Source organism: Telmatherina bonti (genome assembly GCF_933228915.1).
Source record: "Telmatherina bonti genome assembly, chromosome: 20".
In the NCBI taxonomy this organism is placed as follows: Eukaryota; Metazoa; Chordata; class Actinopteri; order Atheriniformes; family Telmatherinidae; genus Telmatherina; species Telmatherina bonti.
Window position 1 is genome coordinate 9,532,729 of NC_136618.1, and position 11,711 is coordinate 9,544,439.

Consider the following 11,711-nt stretch of genomic DNA (forward strand, 5'->3'; position numbering starts at 1 on the left):
TAAATAGTGTTTTCTTCTGTATTCACATATTTTAATGGAAAGGGATTCATTTCTTCTTCCCTTTGTCTTCTAAGTGGAGAAAAGTGTGGCTGTTTTTCATCAGAGACTCCTTTATGTGTCTGAAAACCCACATCAGGACCTTCAGTCATCACTGGATCAGAACCAAAATGAAATTTTCTCTTTTGAAAGCAGAGCTTATTGTCTTCATGCCGGCAGATTGTCGACTTCATGCTGCTTCTTTTCTTCTGTGTGTCACTGAGATGAGTGTGATTAAAGGCACTGATGCTGGCAAGGTCGCGATGATGGTGTATCTGTGAAGTGGGTTTAAAAGCTGAACTGGTGACTTTGTGACGGATCTTATAGCTGCAAAGCGGCTCCTGGAGCTCGGACTGATCACAGATCTGGCTGTCTTGCAGGGCTCGGCCATGGGGAGGCCGACACCAGGGAGTGTTTGTACTACAATGTCAACTATGAGATCGAGAAGACCAATCAGAGCGGAGTGGAGCGCTGCGAGGGCGAGACGGACAAACGCTCGCACTGCTACGCCTCCTGGAGGAACAACTCAGGCTCCATCGAGCTGGTGAAGAAGGGATGCTGGCTGGATGACTTCAACTGCTACGACCGGTACAAACACACACACACACACACACACACACACACACACAACAGGTGATTCATTTCGAGGGATGTCTGTTTACATCTGATGATTATAAAGTCTAATTTCTGCTTTCGGACTGAGCAGAATAAAAACTTTTTTAAAAATATCTTGTTCTTGCTTTTTCTATTCTATTCTACAGTAATATAGCTGACGCTTTAATACAAAGCGACTTACATACACGCTAATACCACGATAGGCACATCGGGGGGCAACTTAGGGTTCAGTGCCTTGCCCAAGGACACTTCAGCACATAGTCAGGGGAAGCCTGGAATCAAACTCCCAACTTCTCAGTTACAAGCCGACTGCTCTTCCTCCTGAGCTACAGCTGCTTTTTTAATTGCAGAAGGTTTGAACCATAGACTGTATAAAAAAGATGGACGAAGCCTCTGTGACGTCACCCGTAGGTTTCTGAAGAGCTGAATTGAAGTTCGGTGGGCGGTTCCTACCATCACCATCTTGGCAGAGGCATGCGCGTCGTCTCGCCCGGAAAATACAAATATGGGCAAAGAGGTGGAGCTGAGAGGGGGGCTGTGAGCGTCATGGTGGATGATTGACATCGAGCGAACTCCGAACTTTCTGTAGCTAAGAGCTAACCGAGCTAACCCAGAGATAACAGGAGCTAACCAGCTAACGGAGGTAAGCGGGCTAAAGCTAAGTCACGTTGTTAACTGGCTAAAAACCGCGGTTGTTCTACGTTCTTCTTACTTGAAGCCGGAGATCAGGTACCTGTCAATCAAAAGGACACGCCTCTAAATATGCTGAATTTCGAGATTAAATTACTTTTAAACAGGAGAGTTAGAAAAAGATTCACTCCCCCCACAGTTGTCATGAAGGTAAACCTGACCTATTAACCGAAAATGGATTTTTGAACCAGGCTGTAAACATCTTTATTTCTGCTGTAAAGTTGGCCTTTTTAACATGGGAGTCTATGGGGGTTCGCTCTCTTTTGGAACTTGGGAAAAGCGACTAGCGACAAATCTAGCAACTTTTACAGGAGTTATTGGAGACTTTCCTGGTATTTTGGCGTCTGACTTTAAAGCGCATATTGTAAAGTTATTGTCAGAAGGAGAGTCTCTCCCCGTCCTAAAGCACTCAGTCGCTCCGGCTGCAGCTGCAGCCAGTCAGAGGAGCAGAGAGGACACCTGCACGACTCCACCTACAGTCACAATGAACAGCCAAATCCGCCACTGATCCCGCTCTGGATTACAGAGTGGGATGTAAATTGCAAAGTTTTTCACGTCACGCAAAAATAATTAATTCTGTTTGATTACATTCACAACCTCTGTCACTTACTCACCTCATCTAGTGTGTGTGTGTGTGTGTGTGTGTGACACAAGCATATTTATCTAGCTCCTCATGTCTCTAGAAAGTACAGAAAGCAGTGGGAATCAAACCCTGAATTAAAAGCTGGCTGAAGCCGTTTATTGGAGACGATACGAGGACATTCTGCCTGGATTATAAGACTGATTTCTACGCTAAACTCTGCGATTAAAAAAAAATACACGACAACTCAAAAACGTATCCATAAAGCAAAGCCTTATAATAGTTCATCATTTGAAAAGTCCCCCCCCTAGAGCACCTATTTTCATACGTTGCATTTATTACATCATGCAAAGGCACTTTATTTTGTTTTAAAATGACATGTTTCTGCCACTGCTTTAGCTGTTCAATAAATGCGGTTTTATCAGTTTGCTTCGTTACAATTTCATCCTTTTGGCATGAATGTTTAAAATCAGCATATCTTAATGCAGTATGAACAGTTATGTTTTAATGGAGACACAAAATCATCTCACTGATGTGATTGTATGCACCAAAGCATTTATTCAAGGCTAAGGTAAATATTGAGATATATATCGTATATCGTGACATGGCATAAAAATATCAGGATATTACTAAAAGGTCATATCGCCCAGCCCTATCTCCATTCCTCGACTCGACACTTAAACCATTCTGACATTGTGGATATGAAGTGAAGAGTTTCACTTTTTATTCAGTCACATTCTTCATGCAAACATGTCTTGAAGTTTGCAGCAGTACAAGGTTGTGGTTTCTAAAGTACCCATGTCCTCTTTTCTTCACACACGCTGCTGTGTTTGCAGAATGTGGTTCTTCAATGTGTTTTAAAAAAAATACAGTGATTTCCCAGGAAAAGGTAGGGTCTTGAAGGCAACATGTTGCTGTAATTTATGCTACAGAACACTGATCCAACACCATACCATCACAGATCCGGGTTTTTGGACTTGTTGGCAAGAGTCTGGATGCTCCTTTTGCTTTTTGCTCCATTTCTTCCAACCAAAATGTGGAGTACTGATTAGTCGGACCACAGTCCAGACCTCCGCTTTGTGATGCCTCTGAGAGTCACACAAACTCTGGATAAGGTTTACTTGTGGCTCCTTTTCTGCTATGTTAACTTTAAAATAGCATTTGTGAACATAACTGTTGGAGTCAAATTCATTATTTTACACAATATAATTTAATTTAAAGGAAATATAAAGATATTTAAAAGGATTTTGAGCTCTAAAATGTATAATTTTACCTTTCTTAAGTTACCATACGTCACTGGGAAGCTGCTAATTAGTCAGACCGAAGCCAGAGACGTTAGAAGCAACGTAGTTTTTTGACCCAGTAATCCAGTTCATACTTTGTTATATTGTTCTGATTAAAACTAAAAGAAAACTGGTTTACTCGCGTTTTAAATACAAAGTTGCTAGACTGACTTCAAATTGGTGGTAAAGAAGAAAAACAAAGTGCCACTTCAATAACTCTGTATTGTAGAGCTGGACAAAGGTTCCCACAGTAATCCTCACAGTTTGTGATTCTTTCAGCTGTTGATGATTCCTGAAGCAGGTCCGTCTGAGGGATCAGAGATCATGGTGTCCAGCTGGGATTTGCTCCTTCTCCTTTACTCACAGATTGCTTGACTGATATTCTTACTGTAGAGGGAAATCGAGAAGCATGGTTTTTAAACTTCACAGGGACTTTCTGACATTTGGTGATAAACTGGATGAGTTTTAGTCCACAGTTTCTGTTTGGGCACCAAATCATCACCTGCTGAATCTTTTTGTCTCATTTCTAGTCCCTGTCTGAGTTTTTTTTTTTTTTTTTTTTACAATAAATTGCAACCTGAAATCTAACACTGCATGTTTTTAACAATTAAATGAAGTCGACGAGATCTAACGTGAAATATCTCGGGTTCATGCTGTCACGGTTTAATTAGTTTACCTGCATTATGCAAAGCTTCCTCTACTTATTCTGTGCTGCAGGAATAAAACGTGGTCCTGGTGGAAAACAGCTTCTTTCTGCAGAGTTAGGCAACATTTCAGAGCGGTAGGAGTGTCTGTAGATTTATCTGTGTGAAAGCTGGACAGCAGCGTTGGCTGGGGATGCAACAGCGCTCTGAGCAGCTGCTTTTAATGTATTTGGAGGATATTTTCAGGAAAGTAACTTTTCCTGGTGCAATCTCACACTGAAATCAACCATTTGTTGTGATTATTTCCCAGCAGCTGCAGATTAATTTTTCAAACCAAAAATCACAAAAGGTGTAACTTTTTCTGCCATCAGGTCAACATTTAGGTAGCATTAACCTGGTTACTTTGGGTATTAAATGGATTTTCTCTGATCCAATAAGACCAGCGACTTCCATTTTATCTCCAACTCTCCAAATGAACAGCTGATGGCATCAAAAAGCTTGTATTTATCCATCAGTGTTAAATCCACTCAGAGCCCTTTGAGCATCTGACACTCAAACATCTGACGATTAATGCTGAGGAATTAGAAAAAACCTTCCTGCTCCTCTGTTTAGACGATGGCTGCTCCATAAACTCAGGACAGAAGAGATCTTCAACGTCTGATTCTCCCAGTTTGTCTTCAAACACGGCTGACCCATTTTTCCTCCAACTGGATGAAAAAGCTGCTATTTGGGTTGTGGAGCCCTCCTGCATCCCCAAGATGCTGTTTGATTGACAGGTCTGCTGTTGGTTTAGACCACGATGATGACTGACAGAGAGGAGCATCACTCAGGATGCCAGATCTGAGAAGCTGAAGAATGAAAACAAATGAAACGTTTGTATGATGGCTGGTTTCTGGGGAAATTCTGCCAGTGCTGGAAAAGCACTGATGGTGGGAGAAACCTCAGTCGATCTGAAATCTGAGAGCAAACAATGACAATCATTCAGTGAAAAAAAAATCGTTCTTTTTTTTTTTTTTTTTTTTTTTTTTTTTTTTAATCAATTCACAGCATCTCTCATGCTTTCGGAAAAATTTCAGACCAATTCTTTGTAGTCCGGGTTTACTTCAGGTTAAACAAAGCCTACATATAATCCACACTGGTTTACTTTATAACAACTGTTCATGTAAACCAGGTAAAAACAATAAGAACCAAATCCATGCTGAGGTGCACGAGGTGATGGTGGAGAGGAAAAACTCCACTTTAACAGGAGGGAAAACTTCCAGCAGAACCAGAACCATATTCCTGGTCCAGTTGGGCCACGTAGCTGATGTAGATGGAGGGGGTGTTTGTACTCGAGTGTATGGTTTGCAGAAGGGCTGGTATCAGCCGGTAAACTGAAGGTTTTTTAATGCTTCACTTTGTTTCTGGCAAGTGTTTCCTGTTTGAGAACAACAGTTGCGATTCTCACGATTCTTCGGTATTGCTGATTTTTGTAAACTAAAAACAAAAACTAAAATGTACAAAACTTTTTTTGCTCGTCGTTTTTCTTAATTTCAAGTAGGAAAAAACAAACCACTAGCCAGACCATTATTCTGCTGCTGTAATGGCCAAGAAGACAAGTAAAAAGATTAATAAAAACAATAAAAATGGCAAAATTTTCAATTAATTTAATTTTAATTACTTTTTTTGGCAAAAGTAATTATTTATATTTATTTGAAAAATAAATACAAATTGTGTATTTAAAAATGATGTAAAAATGTCTTAAAATGATTAAAAATTATGTAAAAAATTTTGTTAATGTATGTAAAATTTTAAAATTGTGAAGCAAAAGATCCTGATATTCAATTTTTTCAATTCGATTTTCCACCCCTAGCGGCTAATGCTGTTGTGTTTTCAATGTTAGATTAGATTCTTTAGATTGTTTGACTGAAGAAAAACTTTATTTGATCTTTTCCTGGTAAGAAAAAAACTAAATCTAAACCTTTAAATAATTGTTTAAGTGATGGAAATGTAGATTCGACTTTCTCTGGGCACGCTCAGAATGTTCTTCTGTTGTAATCTGATGGAAATGTGGACGTTACCGCCACCTGCTGGCCAGATTGTCAACCAGACTAACAGGAAAACACGTGACTGGCGGTTTTTCTCTCTGATACTCGTCTGTAGATGGACCATGAGTTGCGTTTCGGGCCGATCCGTTCTGTTAAAGCACTGCGTAACCTTATGGCTGCTGGCTGAGTAATTAAACAGTGGATGAAGTCACCGTCACATCGGAGCAAACTGGACGTTGGAGAACAGAGGAAATCAGATGAAGGCAGAGAAAGTGGTTCAGTTGGAGCCACGTTGGCTTGATGAACAGTTTCAGAGCGGACACAGCCTCTGGTCAGTTATGATGAAGCAGCTGACAAAATCCAATCAGAAAGTGTCAGAAACGGTCTCAGACACGAAGCCTGGAGGCCTCGATTCGCTCATCTAGCTCTGCTGAGAGCTCAGTTCCACAAGTTGTGATGCAGCTGGGTGTCCTCACACAGTTTAAAGTCACTGGTCTGTCTGTCTGTTTCCACCATAACTCACAAGTTATGACAGATTTTGATCACATGTTCAGGAAATGTCAGAAATGGGATGAGGGACAAGGAATTGCATTCTGGGGGTGATCTGGATCACCATCTGGGTCCAGGAAGTTTCTTTAAAGGATTCTTTGATATTTGGAGATGATGCCCAGAATCATTGTCCAAAATAACAAACAAAACAAGATGACGGCATGATAGATGTTAAATACACCAACTACTACGTAACCCAGACTGCCACCTTTAGAGAAATGTGACTTTCTTGTTGCCATTTGCTACATCTTGGTGTCGAAGTGTATTTTTTCAGGGTGAAGGTTCCTAAATAAGATCAATCCTGATTGGTGGAAATCAACAGGTATATTTGCTAGAAGTATACATGAGTGTTGGCATTGGGTGGGTAACTGGGTGGGCTGTTGGGTCTTTGGGGTTTCTCTCAGGTGAATGACTCTGTGGTTTGGCAGAGGTCTTCGCTCCTCGTTTGTTATTGGATTTAAACTGTTTGTCCACATCAAGCTGCAACCTTCGCTGGTTAAAGGTGACTGGTTTAAACCTGCTTCTTTGCTAACTTGACTGTTGCATCGCGACACTAAACCGGTTCATCCCTTGAGTTAGGAACCTCTTCTTACGCTTAAATGGTTCATAAGCCAAAAAAAACTCTGAAAGACCTTCACAAGACTGGAGAAACGTGGACCAAGACCATCTTAAAAGATCACAGCAAGGTCTGATATGAAGAAACTGCATCAGGATAAATATGGGCTAGTGTGTGATGCAGTTCTCTGTGTGTGTGTGTGTGTGTGTGTTACAGACAGGAGTGTGTGGCGACGGAGGAGAGTCCTCAGGTCTTCTTCTGCTGCTGTGAAGGAAACTTCTGCAACGAGAGGTTCACGCACCTGCCTGACGTCAGCGGACCACGTGAGTCTCTCCTGACAGCATAGTCTCATTCTCCTCCTCGCTTCGTTCTTTATGATTCAGCTCATTCATGAATCTTTTCCCTGAATTATTCAGCAGAACGAACTGCCGCTGTTTAAGTTGAATGTTCGTACATTTTCAATAAAATTGGTGGGACTTTTTCCTGATAATTGAAGACATTTTTAAATTCTTCTGGACTTATGGACTCTTTTTTTGCATCATTCTGAGAACGGAGGCTTATATTAGTCTATTGTGTAGGTGAAAGCTGTTTAGATGTCATGGTTCCTTCCTGTAATATGGAAACCAAGTTAACGCCATGCAGAGGAATTACCAGACATTGCTTTCCTCATGGGTCATCCAGGTGTTTGTGCCTTGTAGATGTCATTATGATCATCAGTCAGCCTCAGTAGACAGTGTAGCCTTTTTTTTGTTTGTATGAGATGCTTCCTAAAGTCATTAGAGGTGCTTGCATGTTATGCCCTTCAGAGGCAAGAATGGTTCACTTCCTAAAATTTAAACTGGACAAAGCAACTGCCCCGCCATCGCTGCACCCAACGTTAGAGCTGCAAAGAAGCTGGAAATTAGAACTGGACACCATGCAGGAAAAATAACAGAATTAGGCTGCTTGGCACAAATAAAGCAGTAGTTTTATATTCCTGAAACACTGATGAGTTATGACGTAAACCTGGTCCTGATAAGCTGCAGCTGTGATGTTTCCGAGAGTCGGATTCACTCAGCAGCTCTTCCTTCACAGCATGACTAGATCGACTGAACATCTCCTCTGCAGGCGGCTCAGCTGCTGTTCATCGGTCTGGGGTCGAGTCAGGGCACAATTTCCCTCCAGTCGCTGCCATGCACAGTTGTTCCTTTGTAAAGTATTTACCTGATAAATGGCGTGACTGTTTCACGTTCTCGACATTTTTGGGGGGAAAAATACAGCAGTTTAAACTGAAAGCAAGCAGCTTTCACTGACGGGTCAGTAAATTCCTGTATAGTTTTACACAGATGGCAAGAGGGCACGAGCACCACTCCATCCTCACACAACCAATAAATTACCACTAATAATTCAACTTCTTTTTTTTCCCCATTGTCCTGTTGACGTATTATGTTTTATTTTATACTGTTTTATTGTGTTACTGCTACTAGATATTTTATTGGGTTTTGTAGTATTTATTTTTACTGTCCAGTATGATGTTTGTATTAGTTATGGAGCTCAGAGTTGTGTACTGCACTTTGGTCAACTATGTTGTTTTAAAAGTGCTTAATAAATAAAGTTTGATTGGATTAACTGATGATTGTAAAAGCGTGAGCAGCTGCTTGTCTGTCTGTAAACCCTCTGATGGACCGACGACCTGTCCTGTCTGTAACCCCGCTCTCCCCCGAAAACACCTGGATGACCCTGATTTGTCAAGCAAAAACCTTAGAATACATATTTAACTATAACTTTAGATCGACTTCAGTGTGCACTGTCCTTGATGTGCACAAAGGACTCTGGGTACTTTGGGAAATCATCTTAGCTGATCCTAAACAGGAAGTAGTTAATGGCTGATTGATGGGAAAATGAGTAAAGTCCTGGATTTTTCTCTTTACTGAACGTGATCTAAACATGTGTTCTGTTTTGTTTTATGTGTGTGTTAGTGATCAAGGCTCCACCTGGCAGCATTGGAGTGTTAAACATGCTGATCTACTGTCTGCTGCCCATCACGATGCTGTTTGTGGTTCTGCTCGCCGCCGTCTGGATGTACCGACACCGAAAACCTCCGTACGGACACGTTGACATTGCTGAGGTGCGACCTCCACCACCACATGTAGATCATTTAATTTTACTGGAAATTATGGAGCCAGAAACATGAGAACAAGAACATTCAGTGTGTCAGATCGCCATCTGGTGGCCATCGGCTGCATAACAACGAAACCAGTGTCGATGTTTAAATGTTGGCTTTTCCACAAGGTGACGTTCAGCTCAGAAGTTCATCTGCTGACATAAATGGGAGACAGTTTTTACAGGCTTCACTCAGTTAACAGGGTATCTGTGTTTATTTAGCTTAATAAACAAAACAGAGCAGTTCTAATTATGTTTGTTTGCTAATTCTGGACTTCAGTGCTTCTGCTTATTGAAACGTACAGAAGCGGCTGACACTCAGTTTGCAGCCATGTTTGAGAAAGAAAAGCAACAGAAATACAGAAATTTTTTATTATCAGATCATTTATCTCAGTTTAGGGCTTCAGATATATATATATATATATATATATATATATATATATATATATATATATATATATATATATATATACATTAATTTAATCTGTTACTTAAACCCTGAAGTAGAGATGTCCAGTATTATCTGCTGATATCAACGTTAAAATGCAATATAGAAAATATCGGTTTTTACTTTTTTAACGACAACTTTTACACAACTTGCACATATATCTAAAACTCTTCAGCTACATCCCTTCGAACTCAAAATGACAGAATATAAGAGGTGTCAAGTCTAGTTATCCAGATAATATTGTTTTTTTGGCACAACTCACTCCAAAATGACCAGTAGCTGTTGGTATCGGAAATTAAGAGTTGGACACAATCAGTAATTGGATATCGGTAAAAAAGCCAAAATCAAACATCTCTACCCTGGAGGCATCTTGGGCGACCAAACAAATATAAGAACTTCATAGGCTGTTGGATTAGTTTAATATGAGCCAGGTGTGTTGCAGCATGGAAACATCAACCCTTGACTTCGGACACCCCTAATTTACCCAACAAATTATGGCTGGCTTTAGCTGATGGAGGCTAAAGCCAGGAGGCTGTTTGGAGGCCAAAGAATGTCCCACAAGTGTCCAAAGTTTCAGACAACTACGCCAAATCGGTGGGAGGGGTTAATATTTAGGGTTCACTGTTCGGTCACGGCATCACTGCAGCAGAATGGTGGTCTGGCTTCTGTGTTGTGCCGAACAAATCTACTCTGCCGAGGGGAGCTTTATGGGCGTACACCCCCTCTTGATAATATAACTATTATTCTTTATTTTTAAGTTTCAATATTGCTGAATTATTATTATTATTGCTGGACCTGACCAGGACGAAGTTACCAGGAAACAGAAGCAGGCGAAGAAAAGAGGAAAAGAAATGAGAGAGGGACAAGGACACAGCAGATAGACCAGTTACACGGATTGAACATCTCATACTGGTGACCTCTATCTAAACAGAGATAACCAGCTGCCACACCTGTCAGGATACGGAGAACCACCTGCAGCCTCTTCAAGAAAATAAAACTGACAAATATCAGAACTTAAAAGACAAACAAGCTGTGGGGGAAAAAATGATCGTCACAACAACACAAACACCGGCATGAAGCTGTTTGGGCCACTTCGCCACGCCCACCCCAGCTACCATTAAGATACATTTTCATCATGCTTGGCGTGAAATTAGTGAATCATTGAAAAATGATGAACATTTACCGCCTTTGGAGCCTTCAGTCTAATTTTTTATGTTCTTACTCAATTATTGGTGTCGTTGAGGCTGGAACAACGTAGGAAAAATGTAGCGTGTATTCTGTCTGACAGAAGAGATTTTTAAAAACTAAAAATGCAATGAATAAAGCTTTAAATCTACAATTATATCTGAACTTGTTTAAAAAAAAAACTATATTAAATTGTCGTTACACTAACAAAGGAACCGTTTTGGGTCTCATGGGTAAAAAGTGCAACTTAATTTTGAAGATCCCTGAAGGGTTAAATGGATGTGTTTGCCTCCAGGATCCTGGTCCTCCCCCTGCCTCCCCCCTGCTGGGTGTCAAGCCTCTGCAGCTCCTGGAGGTGAAGGCCAGGGGCCGCTTCGGCTGCGTCTGGAAGGCCCAGATGCTGAACGAGTACGTGGCTGTGAAGATCTTCCCCATCCAGGTACGGAGTGCTGAGTTTCCTCCATGTGTTGCTTTGGCTTCTTGGAGCCTTTTAACGCCTCCTCTTCCTCCCCTTCCTCGTGACAGAATAAAGAGTCGTGGCAGAATGAGAAGGAGGTGTTCATGACGCCAGGCATGAGGCACGAAAACATCCTGAGGTTCATCGGAGCGGAGAGACGAGGGAGTCACCTGGAGACCGAGCTGTGGCTCATGACCGAGTTCCACGAGAAGGTGAGGAAGAGGAGGAGGAAGCAGATGCATTTGGGGGTCTTGTAGACTTTTCCTTGAGCTGCTTGGGTTTGAGGACTTTGGTTTGATTCTTGGGTGTGTCTGCAGGGCTCTCTGTCAGACTTCCTGAAGGGAAACGTGGTCAGCTGGTCCGAGCTGTGTCTCATCGCCGAGTCGATGGCATGCGGCCTGGCGTACCTTCACGAGGACCTTCCTCGACTCAAAGGAGAAGGGCACAAACCGGCCATCGCTCACAGGTTTGCACCAAGCCGGCAGACTTTCAGCGTGGT

General features: G+C 41.6%; 1 protein-coding gene across 1 annotated transcript in view; it reads left to right on the forward strand.

The window, feature by feature from the left end:
* The window catches only part of acvr2ba (activin A receptor type 2Ba), a 41,690-nt gene that overhangs the window by 26,815 nt on the left and 3,164 nt on the right, over window positions 1-11,711 (forward strand). The window contains exons 2-7 of the mRNA XM_079260053.1: window positions 417-624; window positions 7,197-7,303; window positions 8,939-9,087; window positions 11,051-11,194; window positions 11,281-11,424; window positions 11,530-11,678. Of these exons, the coding sequence (XP_079116179.1) occupies window positions 417-624; window positions 7,197-7,303; window positions 8,939-9,087; window positions 11,051-11,194; window positions 11,281-11,424; window positions 11,530-11,678 (901 nt within the window). The remainder of the gene's footprint in view (window positions 1-416; window positions 625-7,196; window positions 7,304-8,938; window positions 9,088-11,050; window positions 11,195-11,280; window positions 11,425-11,529; window positions 11,679-11,711) is intronic.